The 23,857-nt window shown below is 34.5% G+C and overlaps 3 protein-coding genes and 1 pseudogene across 4 annotated transcripts; 3 read left to right on the forward strand and 1 right to left on the reverse strand.

The window, feature by feature from the left end:
* The first annotated feature begins 1,954 nt into the window (after positions 1-1,954).
* LOC120164925 (glucan endo-1,3-beta-glucosidase 8-like) lies at positions 1,955-3,538 on the forward strand. Its single transcript, XM_039174550.1, has 2 exons — positions 1,955-2,292; positions 2,428-3,538. The coding sequence occupies exons 1-2, from the start codon at positions 1,955-1,957 to the stop codon at positions 3,536-3,538; spliced, it is 1,449 nt and encodes a 482-aa protein (XP_039030481.1).
* Positions 3,539-6,488: 2,950 nt separating this feature from the next.
* LOC120164936 (adenylyl-sulfate kinase 3-like) lies at positions 6,489-7,690 on the forward strand. The gene is made up of 5 exons (XM_039174560.1): positions 6,489-6,612; positions 6,743-6,892; positions 7,059-7,334; positions 7,459-7,505; positions 7,589-7,690. The coding sequence occupies exons 1-5, from the start codon at positions 6,489-6,491 to the stop codon at positions 7,688-7,690; spliced, it is 699 nt and encodes a 232-aa protein (XP_039030491.1).
* Positions 7,691-8,037: 347 nt separating this feature from the next.
* LOC120164899 lies at positions 8,038-22,255 on the forward strand (annotated as a pseudogene).
* On the reverse strand, positions 9,032-12,233 carry LOC120164897 (probable protein S-acyltransferase 17). Of its 2 annotated transcripts, XM_039174532.1 has the most exons (10): positions 12,049-12,233; positions 11,863-11,956; positions 11,383-11,477; positions 11,124-11,291; positions 10,968-11,040; positions 10,786-10,838; positions 10,039-10,130; positions 9,897-9,949; positions 9,605-9,730; positions 9,034-9,505 (listed from the first exon to the last, which is right to left on the reverse strand). In XM_039174532.1, exons 1-10 carry the CDS (start codon positions 12,195-12,197, stop codon positions 9,236-9,238), a joined length of 1,173 nt encoding a protein of 390 aa, XP_039030463.1. In that variant the 5' UTR covers positions 12,198-12,233; the 3' UTR covers positions 9,034-9,235. The 2 variants fall into 2 exon arrangements, with proteins under 2 accessions (XP_039030462.1, XP_039030463.1); XM_039174531.1 differs by having other exon boundaries at positions 9,032-9,505; positions 11,863-12,233.
* Positions 22,256-23,857: the final 1,602 nt, after the last annotated feature.

Raw genomic sequence — 23,857 nt, forward strand, 5'->3', positions numbered from 1 at the left:
AATTTTCCCAAAATAAGAAAAGGGTGCGGTGGAGTTGGATAGATCTTCATGTGAAAGCAACACTTAATTCTGAGTTACAACTCATCCACCTAGTTATCATTTTTCTTCTCCACATTTTTATTATTTTCGTTGGACTATCGGTAAATATATATATTCTCTCCTTTTTTTTTCTCTTCAAAATAGTATACAGTTAATATAAAATAATATATATTTAAAATTTTAATTAATTATTAATAATATATATATCTTATAAACGTAACTAAATTCAAGACTTCAAGAAAAAAATGACACTCTTTCAATCAGTGAGATCACTTAATAAGTCAAAATATATATATTTAAAATTAATATTTTATGTCTTAATATTACACATAAATTATAAATTTATTGAGTTACCTTAATAATAAAAGATAATGTTATTCTTTTAAAAAAATTCTCAGAGAACCGTACGTGAGACTTCCACATCATACGGCTTCGTCCCATGCTTCCGTCGCCCCTTGTCATTAGACCACTATCTATGCATGTATTTTCAGCCTGGACTCTCGAATCACCTCTCCAAACACAATATCTCGAGTGCTTATGATGGTGACCTTATCTGCTGGCATGTGGTATTTGGACATAAAATCGAGTCCTTGTAAATGGGCAAAGCCGGGTGCTCTTATCTTACGACAGTAGGGACGATTGCTTCCATTACTAACCTTCTCAATCTTAAGATAGATATTATCATTCAGTGATGAGTACTATATCTTATTTTCAGATGGAGAATTACCTTTTATCTTTATTGTTATTACTTCCCGTATTACCTCATCCATATTAATTTGACTGCCTATTTGAGATTCAAATAATTATATTTATAAAATACATGCATTCAGGGACGGAGCTTCCTTAGGGACTAAGGGTGTCCGACTCGTGTTAAAATTTATATATTCGATATAATTTTGGTTTAATAATATTTATGTTCATGTAAAAATAAATATTTAAATTTAAAAAATATAAAAATTTATTAAATATTTAATCAAGAAGGGTCGACCTAAATAATGATAAGTATGTGTTCCCAGATTTTTGATCTAATTATAATTTAAGTCATTGTAAGTTTAAATATTAGATAAATTAGAAGTTGTCTTTTGAGTTTTTTTAATTTAGGGTGAATATAATATAATATTTGTTGTACAAAGATTTTCAACTATTTGACAATGAAGGCTCATACCCTACATACGTGCTTGAACTCGGGACCTCAATGATAACAACAATCTCTTAATTACTAAGGTCATTTGATTTATGTTGAATTTCGTATTTAAATACCTAATAAGTATTTATATTTTTTTAAATATTCTATTTCTTAATCGACGTTTAGCATGCTTTACCTTTCCATTTAATGATATATTAGTTTAATTGTTTTGGGCGTGATTTTTATTTAATAATAAGATTGAACATTTCAAAATTAAATTTTAGATTTTGACAAAATCAGGCGTTTTATTGATTCGTTGTCAAGTTTTATGTTGGTACCTTTTGTGAAAGGTTTTCCGCGTTGCTTTAATCACGACACGTGTATATAATTTGTTGGTGCCGTTTCCCCTCCTATTCCTTCCTTTTCGCTCTGTTTTTTATACGCACTGTTGCTTCAGCCCTCCATCTCTGTCGCTTCAATCTGAACTTCGGAAACCCTTCTTTTTATGTTCAATAAAGTTTCAATCTTTTCCATTCGATTCAACAAACCACAGCCGATTCTCCCTTCTCCTTTCTGGGTTTCAGATTAGTGAAATATATATAAATACCCTTTCTCCCTCTGCAAATAAAATCTGTTTCGAGGATTATTTTTGTGTATTTTCTCTCTCCCATGAACACAAACAACCGCATTTCGTTTATAACAGTTGAAACTTCATAGTAAAGCCTTTCTTTCATCCCATTTTTTCTTTGAAAATCTTCTGTTTTTTTGTTTAAAAACAGAGCAAAAAAAATGGGTAATTCTGGGTTTCTTGCATTGTTATCGACATTCCTCTGTGTGCATCTCTTTGGTGGATCTGTCAATGGTCTTGGTGTGAACTGGGGCACAATGGCGACCCATAAATTGCCACCGAAAACAGTGGTTCAGATGTTAAAAGACAATGGGATTAAAAAGGTGAAGCTTTTCGATGCAGATTCAAAGACTATGGGTGCTCTTGCAGGGAGTGATATTGAAGTAATGGTTGCCATTCCTAATGATCAACTGCTTGCTATGAATAGCTATGATCGTGCTAAAGAATGGGTTAAGAAGAATATCACCTTATATAACTTCAAAGGAGGTGTTAAAATTAAGTAAGTTATTGATTATTCGAATTCGAGTTTGAGTTTTAAATGATTTTCAGAGTTACAGATTATGTTATTCGAACTCGGATGTGTATATATATATATATATATATATATAGTATGTTAAACTTTATTTTCTCACAGGTATGTAGCTGTTGGGAATGAACCATTTCTCACAGCCTACAATGGTTCATTTGTGAACACCACATTTCCAGCTCTTCAAAACATTCAGAATGCACTTAATGATGCTGGTGTTGGGGACACCATAAAGGCTACCGTGCCCTTAAATGCTGATGTGTACAACTCGCCCGAGAGCAACCCCGTTCCGTCTGCCGGCCGGTTCCGGCCCGATATCGGTGGACCTATGTCGCAAATAGTCAATTTCCTAGCCAAGAACAGTGCACCTTTCACCGTGAACATCTACCCTTTCCTCAGCCTCTACAACAATGACGACTTCCCTTTCAATTATGCTTTCTTCGAGGGAGGAAATCCGATCGTTGATAAAGGGATTCAGTACTCGAATGTTTTCGATGCCAACTTCGACACATTGGTATCGGCTTTGAAAGCAGTAGGCCATAGGGATATGCCCATTATCATTGGGGAAGTTGGTTGGCCTACAGATGGTGACAAGAATGCCAATATGGCTAATGCTCAGAGATTTTACAATGGACTCTTGCCGAGACTTGCAGCCAACACCGGCACACCTCTCCGTCCGGGGTACATCGAAGTTTACTTGTTCGGACTTATCGACGAGGATGCCAAGAGCATTGCACCGGGGAATTTCGAACGACATTGGGGGATATTCCGGTACGACGGGCAGCCTAAATTCCCAATAGATCTTTCAGGTCAGAAACAGAACAAGTTGCTCACTGGTGCAAAGAATGTCAAGTACCTCAAACAGCAATGGTGTATGTTCAATCCAAATGCCAAGAACATTGGCAAACTTGTAGACAACATAAACTACGCCTGCACTTTCTCCGACTGCACGGCTCTCGGGTTTGGATCGTCGTGTAACGGTCTCGACGCCAACGGGAACGCTTCGTATGCGTTTAACATGTATTACCAGGTGCAAAATCAGAAGGACATGGCATGTGATTTTCAAGGTTTGGGCATAATTACGACGCAGAATATTTCACAAGAGACTTGCAATTTTATCGTTCAGCTTGCTTCTTCTTCACCATCATCTTCTTCAGGAAGTCCCTTAGTGGTGTTATTAGCCATTTTTACTGTATTGACTTCATATTTTCTATTCTAGTGTATTATTTTTTACAGCTTATTTCTCTTGGATTTTTTGTCTTGTATGTTGAAAGATTCTTGGGTCATTTATTTTATATATGTTGATTTGATATAATAAAATCGACCTACACATTTATTATATATCTAAAATTGTAATATGAACAATAGATGCGTGAAATCGGAGTGTTTTTGGTATCGAGGGATAGGTGACAGACGAAAAAATAAAATGCCAAAATGAAATTGTTTAAAAATCGTTTTCTTCAAAACTAAAATCAAAGTTTAATATTTTAATTGAGAAAAATTAAATACGAATTAATCAATTTTTGTAACAGTTAATCGAATTGAAGTTTTTAAAATATTAATCAATTATTTTGTAAATTTTTTAGTTAGATTAACTTAAGTTTAATATTTAGGTTTAAAAGTCTTAATTGTTAATGAGTTTAAACTTTAAAAAATATATACGTAATATATATAATATATATTATTTTCATTAATTAAATTAATTTAATTAATTAATCGAGTTTGAATTAATTTAATTATAATAATTTTTTTTAAAATAATTATTAATCAATTTAATATGTAATTAATCAACTAATAAACTAAACTAAGTTTTAATTAGATAAATTAATTAAGTTAAAACCTACCATTGTCAAAGATGAGAGCGTTCAATATTAAATAGTGGAAGTTATCTATAAACAGATATTGTATTGTACTTGTTCAGATTAATTAAAAAATTAGGGTAAAATATATAAATAATCCTCAAACTTTCAGTTTGCTTGCATTTGAGTCACCTAACTTTTAAAACTTACAATATAGTCATCAAACTTTTAGTTCGTTTTTTATTTTTATCCCTTAACCGCGGTTAACCTATCCTCTTCTTCTCTTCAGGTTACTTCTTCTTCTTCTTCCTCCTCCTAAAATCTCACCTCTCCAAACACTACTCAAATGGGACTTCACTTCCACACTCAAATCCACCAACCTGGAGAAGAGGAAGGGGTGGATTAACAGGAAAATACATTTTTTCTTTGTTTTCAAAATAGAAATTACTTATTGCACATAAAAGTAAAAAAAAACAATATGTTCAATGTATATAAACGACTACGGCTGAAACTTATTATTATTAGGCGCTGCCAAAACCAAAAAGAAAATAGATTTTTTTCTTTGAAAGTTCCGTCTTCCTCTTCGCAGGTAAACTTTTCTGTTTTCATTGTTATGTATTTTCGAATGCTTACTTAGTTTGTTTAGATACTTATGGCTGCTTTTACTTTGATCAATTTGATGAATTTTGTTTGATGTTACGCTCATGGAATCCTGATTTCAATGGTAACTGAACTGGTTTCTTTTTCTCGAGAAAAATATTTTAAATCTTTAAGAAATGGTAACGGTAATATCATTGATTATTACGAGGAGGAAGAGAAATATGTGAGAAAGGTTGTTAGGTTGAAAGTTAAGCCAATGTCTTCAGCAAGGTTCGGGAAGATAGTGGATAAGAAACCACGAAAGTGAAAAATTGTATCCGATGACAATGAGGATTATGAGGAGGAGGAGGAGCAAGAAGAGGAAGATGATGATGTGGAATTCACCTTGGATGAAGAAGATTGTTTGGATGAGGAAGAGAAGTTGACTATGAAAAAGAAGAAGAAAAACAATAAGAATATTTGTAATCGAGGCTTGCGAAAAAGGAGTGCTTCTAACCATAGGACAAAGAGGAAGAAGTCTGCAGTTGCTAAGAAGCCTTTGAAAAAAGGGGGAAGTAAGAAACATCAATTGGAAAAGAAAAGGAAAATTGAAGAAGATGACGATGATTGTGATTTTATTGACAAAGCTCCGATTGTGAGAAAAAAGAGCAGAAAAATGGAGGACAGAGGAGAAAGGCACATATTATATGTTAACGGTAGGGACTAGGGACATAAATAAAAACGAATTAAAAGTTTAATGACTGTATTGTAATTTTCAAAAGTTTAGTGACCAAAATGCAAGATACCTAAAAGTTTGGGGGCTATTTATATATTTTACCCAAAAATTTAAATCATAAAACGCAAATACTTTTAAAAAATAAAAGGTAAACTATAAATTTAATAACTAAACTTTATTCTCTCTTCTATTTTGCTCATTAAACTTTAAAAGTTTTTAATTTTTTCACTGAACTTAATACATTGAGTTTTTTTATCACTACGTCGTTAAATAGTTATCGGTGTTAAAACGAAACCATTTTAAAAAAATAAAATTTTCATCAAAACCTTCGTGTTGCACCTGTATAAAAGCCCATTTATAACATCGTGAGTGAATAACAAAAAATTCAATGTATTAAGTTCAGTGAAAAATTGAAAAGATTTAAAGAATAATGAGTGAAATAGGAGATAAATTAAAGTTTAATTACCAAATTTGTAATATATCCAAAAAGAAAAGTCAAATAAAGAAACTATTTCCTTGTCTTGTTTCCTTTGTCTACACCGTCTCCGGCTCCAATAAGATCGTCTTCGATTCACATGATAAACACAGTTCTCTCTCTTTTGTTTCATTCAACTTTACATCTTCTTAAAAATATTATTAATAAAATAAATAAAACAGTAAACTTGCCAAGCTTTCACCTTTCAACAACCTTGTTTCTTTCTCGCTCAGGTAGGTACCTAAAAATACCTTTCTCCCTCACTTTCATGTGATCTTAAGAATAACATTAACACAGCAAATTAATATGATATGATAGTATGTTTCTATCTATGTATGTGCTTTGCTTCTTCTTCTTTTTGGTATGTATGTATGTATGTATGTATTGTTTTATGGGCTTTCTTTTGCAAAGTTTTCATCTTTTTTGGGATCATTGCAACTCTCTTGCTGGTTATTTGGGTTGAGATGGTTAGTTATATTTAATAGCATGAAATGCGTTGATTATCTGGTCGTTAACAATTCTGGGTTTACTCGTTTGTGTTCATATATAGAGAGAGAATCAAAAGACTAAATAACTTAAGATGTCGACGATCGGAAATTCAACTAATATATTCTGGCAAGAATGTCCGGTTGGGAAGCTTGAAAGGCAGAAACTCCTTTGCCAAAAGAGTTGTGTTGTGTGGATCACAGGTCTCAGTGGATCAGGTTTATATCAAATGGACTTCCCTCTATTTTTTTCCCCGGAAAATTAAAACATTTTAGCAACTTGACTCGATTTGCTTGGACTAAGGTTCGAATTCGAAAAATTACTCTGATTTGGACTGATCATGTTCAGGTAAAAGTACACTTGCATGTTCATTAAGTAGGGAACTGTATACAAGGGGGAAATTATCTGACGTACTATACGGTGACAACCTTCGGCATGGATTAAACAAGGATCTCGGTTTCAAGGCAGAAGATCGAACGGAAAATATACGCAGGGTCGGTAAGTATGCTCTGAGAAGTACATGTTTCCTAGAGTTATTTATTTTACTTGGCAACCAAGAAATGTACTATTAGACACTGTGCCATTGGTCCATTACTTAATGAACATAGTTCTTTGATGCATCCTGTTGGAGTCGTTTCTAGATGTTTTCTGCGCTCTTGTTTAGGTGAAGTTGCAAAGCTATTTGCAGATGCCGGCTTAATCTGCATTGCCAGTCTAATATCTCCATATAGGAAAGATCGAGACGCATGCCGTGCAATGTTACCGGATGAGAACTTTATAGAGCTAAACCCCCTTTTGCTTGGTTCTCATCTTAAATCTTTTTACTTAAAATGTTTTTTCCTTGTACATCTCCAGGTTTTCATGAACATGCCTCTGACATTGTGTGAAGAAAGAGATCCCAAAGGTCTTTACAAGCTCGCACGCTCCGGAAAGATTAAAGGTTCCGTCGATTGCTTTCAGATATTCATTAACCAAGTTATTGCCTCCTTGTTTCCCTATTAGACCAAAATGGCAATGGCCTCATATTTAAGGACCATAACAAAGAATTGTGTTGTTTATTATAGGTTTTACAGGCATAGATGATCCTTATGAACCGCCGCAGAAATGTGAGGTACGTCCATATATGACCATGGAAGCTACTAATACTGACATTGAGCTTATAGTTTGGCTATCATTCTAAACTGTCATTTCCAGATTGAAATGAACCAGAAAGGTGGAGTTTGTCCAACGCCGGTAGCGATGGCAGGGGAAGTAGTTTCATTCATGGAGGAGAAAGGATATCTGCAAGATCATTAACGAACGCTCTATCGACATGTCCCCAAAGGCGGTCCGCTTCTAAAACGTTGCTTTTGGGATTCGAGTTTGAATATTATATATATTCGACATCGATATATTTATCTCGTCATTTAAAAGAATTATTTCATGGATCTTTTTCACTGCATCATCTATGATTCATATTAATTAAATTATCTATTTTTTTTCATGTCATCACATTAATATATATACCCGACATCGATATATTTATCTCCACTTTCAGAGCCGGGAGCTGTTGAGGGTTATCAATTGACACCCCAAAGTTTATCAGTTTTCTTTTTATATATATAAATTTTATAAATATAATATAAAATTGAGAAAATGACACCTCTTTTTAAAAAGTTTTGACATAGTATGTATTAGGGGTGTTCATTCATTTAATTCAGTCACTAGTCGAACCAAATTTTTATTAATCGAATTAATCAATTTTTTTAACCATTAAGTCGTTAACCGAATCAAATTGAATAAAGTTCAATTTAATTCGATTGATGATTGAATTAATCAAATTTTTTAATTAGATAAATTTAAATTTAATATAGAGCTTTTTTATTTGGGTCAAAATTTAATTAGATCTTCACAATTTAATTGCTCTAGTATGATTAAAAAATAATTGGATCTTAATTCTTAATAGATTTGGGCTTAGAATATGTATTTAATATATATAATATTTTATATTTTTGGCTAATTCGATTAATTCAGTTAATTAACTGATTTCAAATCGAACTAACCATTAATATTGAAAAAAATTAATTATTCCTCGACTGAATTAATTTAGTGGCGGGCCATTTTAACCGATAAATTTGATTAAAACCGAAAAATGAACACCCCTAGTATGCATGTAGATTTTCTTTTGATTAATGTTTTAATAGCTTTGTAATAGTCTTGTGTTACTTTAGCTATATTTTACATTAATTTATCAAATTCTAATGTCATGCATCAATTTATATGACTTTATTTAGACACCATAATTTAAAACTATGACACCGTATTATGAAATTTTTAACTCCGCCCTGTCTATCTCTTTACTAACGTTGAATACGCCAATGAGTTATTACTTGAAAAATAGAAAGTAGGAGCTATGTAGATGAAATGGCTACTTGAAAAGTTAAAAAGGAACTGAGAAAGGAACATTGCTTTGTTTAATTTGCAAACTTAATGTCTTACTATTATACAGCAATCTCAAATGTAAATTTGACCATTTGAATATATCTCACATTAGACACTGAAAAATAATTAATGACAGCTGCTTGTGAAATTATTTTTTAAAATATTAACGCTTAATTAAATGTATTAATCCTTAATATAAGACCCTCTTTTACTGTGTTTCCCTTTAAAATGAAAAAAAAAACGAGTACAGATTTCCATTTTCCAGAACAATAATATTAAGCCAAGAAGAAGCTGCATAAGTGGACCATGCTCCAAATGCGAGCCTCGGGATTTTGACTCGATCATCGATCTTGAACTTCTGGCTAACATGGTGATTGGTGGTTCCGTGTGGATGAATATGCGTTACCAGACAATAAAATCTCAGTCCGATTTCGATTTTGTCTGCGAAAACGATGCTCTTGTCGAGAAGGGAAAGATGACCTCGTAGATATTGTGAAAGAACCCTTTGTCGTACACATTTTTTCTTACAACAACTTCAGTCTCCTGTAGAAGGAACCTTCCGAAGAAGGACTTACATTTGCTCTCTTCAGGGTTTCCTTCCCTAGTCATCCCAGTGGCGTTCACACCCAATGCTGCATGTGCTTCATTCCCTTTCTTCTGCCACGTTATGTAGTCTTGCCACTTGAAGGTCTGCAATTTCAAACACGTTACAGGAGACAAACATTTCCGGGTTTGTATTCGGATTAAGGTAAGAAACCACTGAATGAACAAGGTCTAAACAGATCTCACCTCGTTTGTTGTCGTGTTTGTGAGACAAAGATTTGCATGATATGCAAAGAAACCCGCTAACAGGAGAGAAACTACAGCCAGGAACACCATAAGAAGTATTTGGGTGTTATGTGCGTCTACTAGCCACTACGAAAACCGAATGAAAACTACTTAAACATTAATAGTCTACTGCAATACCCGAAATCTAAAGCAGAAACGGTATAAAAAAAAAAACAAAGACACTATAGGAAGTTAAAAGTCACAACAAGCAATTACCCTAACCAAAAATTTCAGATGATATCATGACACTCACCTGTGCAATATACGGAGCTAAACTGCGAACAGAATTATCTACACCATAATAAACTGGGGGGAAAGAAAAGAAGTAAACAGCATCAAATGTTTAGTTCGTAGATTTTTAAGAAACTAAAAAATGCTGGTCCAAATCGATTTACCTATTAAAATATGCACGATTTGCGACTCTTCCACTCGTCCAGCAAGAACCAATCCAATAGTAATCGTCCCATACACACAAAGAAGGAAATGCCTAAAGAAATGATAAATATGAACATTGAACATTAAAATGGAAAAAGCAACTTATGCTGTTACTCATACCGAGTCAAGTTGTGTGATGCAAACAAGGAACAAAAGGATGAACTACGTTCTCAATCTCAAACAAGTCCGCAAATGAACAAGTGCTTTATATTAAAGGATAAAAAGAAGGCACTTCCTCATTATTAGATTTAGATCATTACTTGAACCAAAATTGATGCAATAATTTATGCTTAAAGCTACCTTACATTAATGGAAATGGGATATTTACAAGCTCCATTCATAGTTAATGACGGAACCTTGACCATGACCCAACTAATTGACAGAAAAGGTTATTGGTGTTGGATTGTTTCCACCGAGCTATGTTACTTGGACTTGTGTATGTGTTTGACAAGAATATGTTCAATCTTCACCAAGTATTTCCATAATCATGCAGTTGGAGGGTCCTAACAACAGACATGAATAGTTCAGGAAAAATGAAGAGTCAAAGCAACATAACCACCGAGTAAGAGAGGCTGCCATGTTCTTGAAATGAACATCACCAACATAAGAATCTATCGAATTGTAGGGTGAAGAATGTAAAAGGGAAATCAAGCGAATCAAATTAAACGTATAGATCGCAAGCTGCAGATAAATAGTACAGAACTCACCATATAAGAAAAGCCATGAAGTATCGGGTATTCCTCTCCCCAATACAGTTATTCTGTAATAAGTGACACCATCTTGAGTAGACATCAAATGAGCTTAGGATTGTTAACATCTTGTACATAGAACAACTTGCAAAACAAAATAAAATAACAAAGAAAAATATAAATCGAGATGTCGGTCAAACCATCCATCCACAGTGATGATCAAAGCGGGCGACGCATCGCTTGCATAAGCTGCAGTGCTTCGATCTAGCAGGTCTGGAACGACAGCAACATCCCATCACATCTTATGAAAACAAAAAAGGCCAACGATAAATATGAAACCACAGCCATGAACCTACTTTGGAATTTTACAAGTGGGACATTCTTTCTTGGTAAATATCAGATTGTCATAAGGATACGCATAGAGATATAGTGAAACATTCTCAGCCTTCACAGTTCCCGGATCAGAAAAGCTAGTCAATAAAAAGAGAAAAAGGCCAATAGCAACCGCCAAAAAGCTTCCGTACCTACAAAAAGTACAAAATCTAAGGGGAAAAGGAAAGAGAATCACTTTAAGGAAATCAGGTTACAGCAGAGAACTCACTTCTCAGCCCATACCTATGCACTTCGCTTAGATAGTGCCCAGGAATATAGCTAAAAGACGTCTTCACTACAATGTAATAAGTCGTTCCAATTATTGCCAAGTATATAATCTGTCATAGAGAATCATAAAAATGGTTGACCACAATATGAAAAATCACCCCTTTTGTACAAAACAACCCTTTATAAGATCATCTTCTGCAAACTTCAGTTTTAAAGTCATATGCTTGCATCAGAAAACAATTTGTTTCTATAGCATTGTAAAGGTTTCAACATTGAAATGGAATTACATAGGGCTCACAGAACCAACATCTATTCGATTTATACTCATTCATCAAATCGAATGCACATGCTTCGAGTTTTCCCTCTAGCCCAGGACCTCCTCATATTAATGTATACAAAATGAATATTACAGTTCGACGTTTTAACATCAAAATTAAGTGAAACCAAACATCATGAACTTTCAATTGAATCATTTCCATTGGTGTAGAATTATACCTGTAAGATGGGATTAGCCCTATCACAGCAATAATACTCAACAGAGAGAACCAAATTTGTTCCTCTATCTCCAAAAACAGCCCCAATAAACTTCCTGAAACAAATTAAAACAGCCAAGAACCATATACACAAAACCAAGATATAAATAAGAACCCATAAAAGAAATGTGAAAAAAATGGAAGTTACAAGAAGTGTCGATAAGCTCCGAAAGTGAGGAAACGATGGATGGAGCTGATGGGTGTTCCTTGGAAGATAGGCCACTGCCCACAGAGGAATGAAACAACTATCGTGAGAGTGATCATTCCATGGCATATCAATAACCAATGCAAAGACATGTTTGTGAGAAAAAAGGGAAAGCTTTTGCTGGGTATTTGAGACAATGGGGAAGCGGAAACGATTTTGAGAGAGAATCTGGAAAACCTGGTTATATTTTCATGGGGTGGCCTGGTTTGGTTTTGTTTAGTGGTAGTTTCTGATTTCGGGTACGGCTTTTCAGATGTTTGTTTTAACTGTATTGTGAAGGTTTAAAAGTTCAGTGACTAACATACAAGTATTCTAAAAGGTTGGTGACTATTTTTATAGTTTACCATTAGAATAATTGTAGTGTTGGTTAGGTATGGCGGTAACCGACACTGAGTTAGTAAAAAAATAAGCCGATTTACTTAACTGACATCTTTTCGTCGTAATATTTATTTTTTAACATTCTTTGATCAATATTTATTAAAGTAACACCCTTTCGATTGAGGTGGCACAAAGGCACATGAACACGTTTTATTTGAGTTTATGCTGACTGGGATGTCACGCGTGTAAGGTGCATCTCTGGGGACGCGCTTTCACGGGGTTCTGCTGAGTCGGATGCCACGGGGGCAAGGCGCATCACCGGGATTGCACCTTTCATTAAATGTCATAAATACCCATATGTTTTTTCCTCAACTACCCCTCTTCCTCCCCTATATAAACCTTCAACCCCTCTCATTCTTCACACCAAAATTATATTCTCCTCTTTTATATAATTCAAATTCTCCAATTATTTGAGTTTTAAATTTCTTATTAGTGGTAAGAAATTTATTTTTAAGTTAGTATATTTTTAAATAGTTTTTATATTTTATAGTAATATAATTATATAAATATTATTTTTTTTATTAAAATAATATTTATATAATTATTATTTATTTAAATTTAATAATTAATTATTTTTTGTACTAATTATATTTTTTTGTCTACAGTTATAGTGGAAAGTGAGATGCTGCTGCGATTGGATACAAACCATATCTTCAAACATTTTAGAAAAAAACGATGTGGGCATTGTAGAAACATCGGGCACAATAGAAAAAAATGTTCAATTCGGTTATCATCACATAACCGTTAACCCTTATGTAATTAATATTCTATTTAAATGAATGTTTTTCTTTCTAATATTTAAATGTAATTGTTTTTTCTATAATTTCTCAATGTATGTACACCTAAATAAACTTTTTTTAAAAATTATTTTATGGTAGTTATTTAATATAATAATTAATATTATTTATTATAAAAAATTAATTATTAATTTTAAAATATTATAATAATTACACATTCTAAGTAGAGAAAAAAATATTAAATTAAACAAATTAAAAGTTATAAAAAATTTTATTTATACTATGACACATTTCATGTTCTAATTAGAGGATTAAATTTATTAAATTAAATTAAAAGTAAGACTAAATTGATAAAATATGTAAGTATTGAAGATTAAATGTGTAATTATACTAATTTTATTAAATTATGCATCAATATTTTCATTAAATATTGATAACAAATGATTAGATTGATAACATTTAAATAATTAAGTGATAAAATTAATAGATCGATAATCAAAAATAAAAAAATAATATATATATATATAACCATACGTGTAATATTATAATTTCATACATTTTTCCTATAACTAAAATAAGATCAAAGCTGATTTTCATCTATTGTTCCATCCGATTAATGTCGCGTGGAATGGATGAATGCCAAAGTCCCTGAAACATATAACACTAAAACCTAAATTCACTCCACTTTTAACACACATTTAAAAAATACATTAGATAATTCTTAAATTATAATTGAAACACTTTACATAATATATTACTAATTTATAATAATAATAAAAATAAAATCTTTATTATTAAAAAAATATCAGTGTGGCATCCGACTCAGTAGAACTCATATAAAGCGTGTCCCAAGGGATGCGCCTTACATATGTGGCATCACAGTTAGCATAAACCCAGGTAAAGCGCGTCCCCGGTGATGCGTCTTTGTGTCACCTCAGCCGAAAGATTCTATTTCGAAAAATATTGGTCAAATGGTGTTAGAGAGGGAATATTACGACGAAAATGTGTCAGTTTGGTCAAATAGCCTTCAAAGAAGAATAAACAATACTAATTAACCACATTGTGGTTGACAATGTTCCGACAACGCTGATGAAAAAAGAGGTTCATTTCGTCCAGATCTAGAACTTTATCCATATACATTTTTTTTATTAGTCAGTAAAGGATATAAATAGTGTCGGTATTACTTTGTTGAAATTTTTGACGATCAAAATTTATTATTTTATTGAGTTTTTCGATTAATAAAAGTTATAGAATGGTCATTTAATTTTTTATATATTTTAAATATATTATTAATTTTTAAATATAAATATTTTTTGAAATCAGTGATAAAAAATAGACAAAACTCAAATATAAATGATCATTAATGTAATGTCAAGGAAATGGTGGAGCTAACCGATGTTGGGAATGAGAGCATTACCATAGAGGGAGTTGGCAACCAAGAAACGACCACCAATGACAACTTAATCTTGCGCAGAAGCTTGAGGGAAAAAAGGACGCCCCAAGCCTTGACCAATTTTGTCCGGTTCTGAGGAATTTAAGGATTAAAAATATAAATAAGAGAGCATGTGAAACGTGAAAAGGCATCTGTAATCCTGAAATATTTTACAAACTTCTTAATCTACTGCATATTCTCCTTTTCTATTCCTATATTTTCTTTTCTGGTTACTGGTACATGACATTTTGGTGCTTTCATTGAGCCTGGACAATATGGTGAGTAACACTAAAGCTATCAAAGCTTTGCAAGAAGCGAGTGCTCGCCACGACCAACTTTTGTTTATCTCCAATCTCAGGAAGAGGATCAAAAAAATAGAATGCGACCACACAGCGAACCCTCCAGGATTTTGTTCGCCAGTTAACAGCACTTTCTGCACAGTTGGGAGCTCCGGCAACTACTTCTTACGATGGTGATGGTTCAAGAGAAATCGTGGTTACTAGAGGCAAGGTAAAAATGAAAGTGGAATCCAATGATGTATTTCCTTTCTCACCCAAAACAATTCAAGTGGAGTTACCTATATTTAATGGTAAGACCCAGAGGAGTGGCTTGCATCGGCGAATGATTTCTTCGAGTTTTATGACATTGAGAACCACCATCGCGTAACCATGGCATCATTCAGAATGGAAGGCATAGCCAAGAAATGGTTTCGTTGAATGCAACAACAGTGACAACTGGCAGGTTGACAACATTTGGTTGGAGTGATTCCACGACGGTTCATGGTGATGGAAATCGAATCACCAGAATGACAACTTTCTAAGCTTTTCCAAACAACAACGGTGGATGAATATCAAACCCGATTTGAAGACCTTGCCCTGCGTACAAATAACCTTTCTAATGAATTTCTGACATAATGCTTTGTGTCTAAGCTTTGTTCAGATATTAAGTATGAGGTGTTGGGGTATCGATCCACTTCTATGACTGAAGTAATTGCCCTGGCTCGATTTCAAGAAGCCAAATTTCTTGAGATACGAAAATCATTGGGTCGGGTACATGGTCCAAAATTATCTCCTTTACTACCGACAACCACCTCGTTTCCTGCTGGGTCTAAAGCACATCTTGGTCGATTACCTCAATCAGAAAATCACACGACCTCTCATAATCTTATGCAACCTCGCAGAATTTTCGGCAGCTGAAGCTTAAGCTTGACGCGAGAAAAGGGTTATGTTATTACTGTGATGCTAAATTTGTTCCGGGTCACAAATGCAAGGATCCTTAGTTATTCTTGCTAGATGATGAACTTGAGGATGAACACCAAGAAACACTAATAGGTACACGAGCGAATGACGGTGATGAATTAGAGGACTCTGGTGATATTGTACACGAACAATCTTTGGTTTCCTTTAACGCTCTTGCAGGCTGTTTCACTCCTAATACGATACGTGTGACGGGGGAGATTAAAGGCCGACTGGTTCAGATTTTGATTGATGGTGGCAGTACATACAACTTTTTCCAGTATCGTGTTGCAAAGCATTTGGTTTTGAAGTTGACGGTAGCACCAAACTTTAGGGTCCTTGTGGGAAATGGTGAAAAATTACAAAACGAGGGTTGTATGCTCTATCTTAAATTGTGAATTCAAGGTATTGAATTGATTATTGATTTCTATGTGTTACCGTTAGAAGGTACTAAAATGATATTAGGAGTTGCTTAGATGGCTACTCTCAGACCGGTGACTATGGATTTTCTACACTTCGGTTTCAATAACACCAAGGGGACAAGGAGCATTATTGGCAAGGGGAAACGAGGTTGGCTCCCCAACCGATCCAATTACAATCCTTACGTCGTTTGAAGGACACTAAGGTTATGGCTGCCTATTATTGTTTGCAAATGGACATGGGACTAACAATGAAAAGCAAAGTTGAACCAGAGGACATGACAAAACTATTGGTTGAATTTGATATGGTTTTTGTGGCTCCTCACTGTCTACCCCCTATTCGAGAAAATAACCATGCTATTCATTTACAATCTATAATCAAACTAGTGAATGTGAGACTCTACAGGTATCCCTATTTTCAGAAAGATGAAGTCGAACAACAAGTCTGACACATGCTTGAACACTAGTTGATTCATAAGAGCAATAGCCCATTTTCTTCTCTAGTGTTGTTGGTAAAGAAGGAATATGGTACGTGGTGGTTCTGCGTTGACTACCGTGCTTTAAACGCAGTCACCTTTAAAGATAATTTCCCTATTCCCAAAAAAACGTTTTTCGGACTCATGAAGGACATTATGAGTTTCTCGTTGTGCCGTTTGGTTTAAACAACGCAACACCTACTTTTCAGACAACAATGATCAATCTCTTCCGACCATTTCTACGTAAATTTGTTTTAATTTTTTTGGATGGCATTCTTGTGTATAGTCGAAATTGGCAGGAACATTTGGACCATGTTCGACAAGAGCTACAAAGGTTGCAAGAAAATGGTTTTGTCGCAAAGCGTAGTAAGTGTACATTCGGACAGACCATTGTTGAATATTTGGGGCATATAGTTTCAAGGGAAGGATTGGCAGTCGATTTCGCTAAGTTTGAGGCAATACGAGCTTGGCCGGTACCTACCACGGTCAAGGAAGTGTGGGGATTTCTCGACATTGCATCTTGCTATTGCACGTTTATTAAGGGATTTGCTACTATAGCAGCCCCCATCTCAGATTTGCTTTGTAAAGTCCAATCATTTGAATGGACTGAAACGGCTCAAAGCGCTATGGACAATTTGAAATCACACCTTTGTTCTGCTCCAATACTTGGGTTGCCACATTTTGACAAAGAATTCCAAGTCGAAACTAATGCTTCAGGGACAAGTATAGGAGCGATTCTAACTCAAGAGGGTAAGTTGTTAGCTTATTTTAGTCAAAAGCTTAGTCCACAGATGCAAAGTGCTTCTACTTACAATCGAGAAATGTACACCATTACTCAAGCAGTGGGGAAGTGGCGTCAATATTTGGTGGGTCGTAAATTTGTCATTTTCACTGATCAGCGCTTACTAAGTGAATTAAATCAACAAACTATTCAAACGCTGGAACAACAACGATGGTTATCAAAATTGATTGGGTATGATTTCGAGATCTATTATCGACTTGGAAAACTCAACAATGTTGTTGATGCACTATACAGAGAATCTACAATTACTCTCATGGCTTTTTCTCGACCAGTGTTTGGTATTTTTGATGATATTCGGGCAACAAGTAGAACAGATGTTGAGATTCAGCATATTCGAGCAAGTATTTAGCAGGGACAAACTAATTTTGTTGGGTATGAAGAGCAAGATTAGTTACTGTTAAGGCGAGGGAAAATTGTGGTACCTCAAGAAACTACACTAAAATCACTATTGTTACAAGATTTCATAACTCGTTGATGGGAGGACATGTTGGTATTACACGCACTTTTCAACGATTAGCTGCAAATTTTTATTGGAAAGGTATGCGAAAAGAGGTTCGATAATTTGTCATTGAATGCGAGGTTTGCCAATGAATGAAAAGTGCTAGCTTGGCCCCGACAGGACTTCTTCAACCACTTTCGATTCCTGATAAGGTATTTGAAGACATCTCATTAGATTTTATTGGAGGCTTACCGAAATCTAATGGGAAATAAACAATATTGGTTGTGGTTGATCGGCTCACAAAGTACAGTCATTTTTTTGCACTTCCGAAGCATTTTGATAGTAAATATATAGCCAAGATTATGGTCCAAGGGATTGTGAAACTTCATGGGATATACAGAACTATTTTCAGTGATAGAGATCGAATTTTTGTTAGTGAACTATAACCAAACTACAAGGGGTTGAATTATGTTTCAGTTCAGCCTACCATCTGTAGACTGATGGGCAAACTATAGATTTGAATCGATATCTTGAGATGTATCATCGTTTTATGGCAGCAGATGATCCGAGCAAGTGGAAACAATACTTAGCATGGGCAGAATATTGGTATAATACAACATATCAGACATCAACAGGAATGACCCTTTTCCGATCTTTGTATGGGCGTGATCCACCCACTATTCTCAACTACTTAGAGGGTAGTTCTTGCAATGCTCAAGTAGATCATGATTTGTAGGAACGTGACGGATTGTTGTAAGTATTAAAAAGCAATTTAGTGCAAGCGCAGGTCCTTATAAAAAACCAGCCGACAAATATCGACGCGGGGTAGAACTCAAGGAGGGTGGTTGAGTTTTTGTTCGTTTACAACCTTACCGATAACTATCACTACGTCTAAGGAGACATCAGAAGCTTGGACCACATTTATTTGGCCTTTATCGCATTCTACAACGTATAGGTCGAGTGGCTTATAAGTAAGAATTACCAGATTCTAAGCGTATCCATCCAATTTTTCATGTGTCTTAACTTAAGCCATGCAAGGGTCATCCTCTTCAACAAATTACACCTTTGTCGTTGATGATGGATGAGTTTTTTCCATCTACACTTGCTGCGAACCTGGAGGACAATGTCCTTCTTTCAGGATGGGGTAATGTCAAGGAAAGGGTGGAGTTAGTCGATGCAGAGAATGAGAGCATTACCACAAAAGGAGTTGGCAACCAAAAAATGACCACCAAGGACAACCGAATATTACGTAGAAGCTTGAGAAAAAAAAGGACGTCCCAAGCCTTAACCGATTTTGTCTGATTCTAAGGAATCTAAGAATTAAAAATATAAATAAGAGAACATGTGAAATCTGAAAAGGCATTGTAATTAACCCTTTCTCAATCCATCGGTGATCTTAAGAGAGGAGACAACAATATAACCATTTTCATTCGTCGATGGATAAGGTTGGTCGTTCTGGTCAAACAACATCGGCCATGAAAATATTTTAAATCCGACTTTACAAAATTTCAATAATAATAATAAAAAAACAAGACCCATGGGACCCACAAAACAATTATCTTTTGACCACTCAATTTGTCATTATCAAATGTCAGGATGGGCATTAGATCCAAACCTGACGGTTTCGATCAAATCAGATCTGATCGAGTCAGATTTTTTTTAAAAAATTAGGTTCGGGTTAGATTTTTTAAAGGTGATATTTGAGTCGGGTAGGATTCGAGTTTAGGATGAAAAATACTTAACCCGACCTGATCCCAAAAAAATATAATTTAATATTATATATTTAGAAATAATTACAATAATACTCCTTTATATATTATTTTTTTCAATTAAATCATTTTTTTATTAAATAAAAATAATATTTTATTATTATTTCAAGTTGAGTCGAATCGAATTTAGATTTTTATCACAAAAAAAAGCAGGTCGGGTCGACCCATGCCCATCCGTGGTCATCCACATTAAGTGTATTTTAGTATTTCTCCATTTGCACCTTCTAACCTGCGCAACGTGTTTCCTGTCCGTGATCCTCAACACACATCGGACGCTCATGAAATAGTAAAAACCTCCGTAATACTTTTATTTTATTGCTATGGCTTAATCATTTGCTCTCTCTCTGTTTCTTATGAACTTGTATAATGAAGCCCAACAACTTGATGATGAGTTGAAGGAAAAAGAAGAGGGGGGGGGGAGAGGATATTTGGAGCTTAATCATTTGCTCTCTCTCTGTTTGGTTTGTGATATGAATTTTGTGTTTTTGGGTTGTTCTTCAAGAGGATCTGTTTTAAGCTTTGGGTTTTTGTTCTTTAATCTTTAGAGGAGGAGATAAATGGCTAGAAGTAATGAAATCAACCTCAATGAATGCAAGGTTCGATCTTTTTTCCCTGTTTAATTTTTCAATTTCTTTAATTTCTGTCTAGAATTGGATCGTCAAAGTTGGTCTGTAATCTGTTTTTGATATGTTCTCCGGCCCGAGTTTAGCTGATTTTCTTCGTTACAGCATGTAGTCTTATCATGTATTTTCTACTGAATATCTTCTGTTAATTGTTTTTGGTTTGAGTTGTTTTATTTGGGAGACTTGATTAGATTTTGAAGATAATATAAATAAGTGAAGGAATCTCAAATGTTCTTGTTTTGGATCGCCTTGCTTTGATGGATAGATCTCACTTGAAATTACGTGGTGGAAAATTATGGAGTTCTTAGCATCATAGCATATGTTCTTTGTTTTGATTTTTTTTTCATCTTTGGCTTTGTCTCTGAATAGATGGTGGTTCCCCTAAATACGTGGGTCCTCATCTCCAATTTTAAGTTGGCATACAATCTTCTTCGTCGACCTGATGGCACTTTCAATCGTCACTTGGCAGAGTTTCTAGATCGAAAAGTCCCGGCTAACGCGAACCCGGTCGATGGGGTTTTCTCATTTGATGTCCTCATCGATCGTGCCACGAGTCTCCTCAGTCGGATCTATAGACCGGCTGCAGCTGAAGAGCCTCAGCTGAATGTTGCTGAACTTGAGAAGCCTGTTACGGCTGAGGTTGTACCTGTTATTATTTCTTTCATGGTGGAAGCTTTTCTCATTCCTCGGCTAACAGCGCCATCTACAACACTCTATGTCGGCGATTGGTAGGTCTTTGTGAGGCTGTTGTGGTCTCTGTGAATTATCGACGTGCACCGGAGAATAGATACCCTTGTGCTTATGATGATGGGTGGACTGCTCTTAAGTGGGTTAACTCAAGACCATGGCTTCAAAGTCAAAAAGATTCGAAGGTTCATATATATCTGGCTGGGGATAGCTCTGGTGGTAACATTGTCCACCATGTTGCTTTGCGAGCCATGGAATCGGGAATTGATGTATTGGGAAACATATTGCTCAATCCGATGTTTGGTGGACAAGAAAGAACCGAATCCGAAGAGCGTTTAGATGGGAAATACTTTGTTACCTTACGAGACCGAGACTGGTACTGGAGAGCTTATCTCCCTGAAGGCAAAGACAGAGACCATCATGCATGCAATCCGTTTGGACCTAATGGTAGAAGTCTTGAAGGAATCAAACTCCCTAAGAGTCTTGTCGTGGTTGCCGGCTTGGACCTTATTCAGGATTGGCAATTGGCTTATGTTGAAGGGCTCAAAAAAGCCGGCCAAGAGGTTAAACTTTTATATATGGAACATGCCACGATCGGCTTTTACTTGTTGCCGAATAACCACCACTTCCATACCGTTATGGACGAGATAAGCAAGTTTGTAGGTTCTGATTGTTAATAGGATTAACCTTTTACCACATTCCTCCGCTTGTGGCGATTGACAAGTTTGCAGTTTAAGATTGTGTATTACCACTATTACTGTCATATTAATGCTGGTGTTATTTGGCTCCTTGTTTTCGGATTACCGAGCTTGATTATATGATGAAGAAGAGGTATTTCAGCTCGTAGCTGGATCAGGATGTGTTCTGGCATGCATTCAGTCGCCTGGATTCGATGAAGCTGTTGTTCCGTTAGAGTATTTTGACTATGTTTTAGAGGACTATTAGATAGTTACGGATTCCGGCTTCTTGCCACAATGGAAAAGAAGACGGGAATATATGGATAACATCCGGTACCCGATGAAGGGATCGGCACCGGGCTAATGTTATATATGCTAATTTTAGAACGTGGATTAGATATTTTCCATGGTTTTTTTCTTACGACCCTGTATGTTTATACCTGTGTTAGTATATATAAAACTGTTTGCTTAAATCAGTCTCCAATCGCCATCCATTCTTCTTTTCTTCTGGTTCAAAATTCTGGTATTTTGTTTGCTTTATTATCGTTTGAGACGAGTGTAAATACATTCATATATGTATATACATATACATATATATGCGCGTGTTAATGGTGGTTGCAATACGGATGGGCATTAAGAGTGGACCACTCGAGAGTCATACAGCAGCCTTGTCTTGAAAGCTGCAATGATTTGCTGAAGGAATATTTAAGCATAGTGTTAAAGCACAGCTAAGCTTTTAATAATGACACCAAAAGCCCTTGTCTTATAGACTTTAGTGGACCAACCACAATTACGGGACTTCCCTCTGAATTAAGTATGATTTCATTTTTGTTTTCTTCATCTTTGTTGTTTTTCAATTAAAACGAAGCCAGGCAATACCAACGACTCCCCACAACCATCATCATAGCACCAACTTACAGTCACCATAACGGCGTTTTTTTCAGAAGATGGTGATGAAATGAAGAGGCTTTGATTTTAAGTTTCTAACAATGTTCATTACCATCAATGAGTTGAAGATGGCAATTTAGCGTTCATTGATTGTTTATGGTCATAGGAGTTGAAGGACTCTGGAACACTTTATTAACTTGAAACAATTTTTAAACTTTCCTTGAACACTCAAAAGTTTTGATAATTATTCCAAATTTCTTGGAGATTTACGGTAATATGGTCTTCAATCTGAAAAACAAAACGAAAAGATGGACGGTTTTGTTCAATAAAGATATTTCAACATGACGTGATATATATATATATATTCAAATAGGAATGTAGGAGGATATATTTTTTAGGGTAAACTACGCATTTAGTAATTAAAATATAAGTTTTAGTCTGTTTTAATACTTAAACTTTTATTTTTTTCAAAAGCATGCCTAACATTTAATTTTCATTTCATTTTAGTACCCGCCGTTAAAAACTTAACGCATTTAATAACTAAACTATCAATTTTGGTCCATTTTATTTCATAAACTTATAACTTTTTCAATACATGACGTTAAGTTTTGAATGAGAGATTAAAATGAAACAAAAACTAAATTTTTTAACGACGGGTACTAAAATGAAACAAAAAATAAACTTTGGATATAGTTTTGAAAAAAATTTAAATATTTAGATACTAAAACAGACTAAAATTGATAGCTTATGTACTAAACACGTAATTCATCCTCTCTTTTTTAAATAAATTGCAGAGTTTTCTAAAAATGAGTACATTCAGATTCCGATATATATTCATTTTGAATAATTGTTGTGAATTTAAACACATCAAATAGTCTTAAGGGTTACAAAATATTATTCTCTCTTAAGATTTTAGATTCGAATAATTACATTTATAGAATATACTAACATTACTAACTATTAAAAAAGATTTTAAACAGATATTACCCTTACAATCATCTCAAACTATTAAAAAAGTTAAATTTGAATAATGTAACCAAAATGATTTGATTCGAAAGGCTGTAGATGCACTGAACACTCAATCATGTATATCAAATATAAAGATATAATTATTTATTAAAAATTTTATAAAATATATATATTCATACTGTGCACTCGTATCTAAACGTAAATAATTTTAAATGAAAAGC

Source organism: Hibiscus syriacus, unplaced genomic scaffold (assembly GCF_006381635.1).
Source record: "Hibiscus syriacus cultivar Baekdansim isolate YM2019G1 unplaced genomic scaffold, ASM638163v2 tig00111558_pilon, whole genome shotgun sequence".
NCBI lineage: Eukaryota > Viridiplantae > Streptophyta > Magnoliopsida > Malvales > Malvaceae > Hibiscus > Hibiscus syriacus.

Coding starts and splice junctions, on each gene's coding strand:
- LOC120164897 (XM_039174531.1), bottom strand. CDS start 12,174: ATGCCATGGAATGATCACTCTCACGATAGTTGTTTCATTCCTCTGTGG. Junction 11,292..11,382: donor TATCTAAGCGAAGTGCATAG/GTATGGGCTGAG, acceptor TACTTTTTGTAG/GTACGGAAGCTTTTTGGCGG. Junction 9,506..9,604: donor CAAACACGACAACAAACGAG/GTGAGATCTGTT, acceptor TTGAAATTGCAG/ACCTTCAAGTGGCAAGACTA.
- LOC120164936 (XM_039174560.1), top strand. CDS start 6,489: ATGTCGACGATCGGAAATTCAACTAATATATTCTGGCAAGAATGTCCG. Junction 6,613..6,742: donor CACAGGTCTCAGTGGATCAG/GTTTATATCAAA, acceptor GATCATGTTCAG/GTAAAAGTACACTTGCATGT. Junction 6,893..7,058: donor GGAAAATATACGCAGGGTCG/GTAAGTATGCTC, acceptor GCTCTTGTTTAG/GTGAAGTTGCAAAGCTATTT.
- LOC120164925 (XM_039174550.1), top strand. CDS start 1,955: ATGGGTAATTCTGGGTTTCTTGCATTGTTATCGACATTCCTCTGTGTG. Junction 2,293..2,427: donor AAAGGAGGTGTTAAAATTAA/GTAAGTTATTGA, acceptor ATTTTCTCACAG/GTATGTAGCTGTTGGGAATG.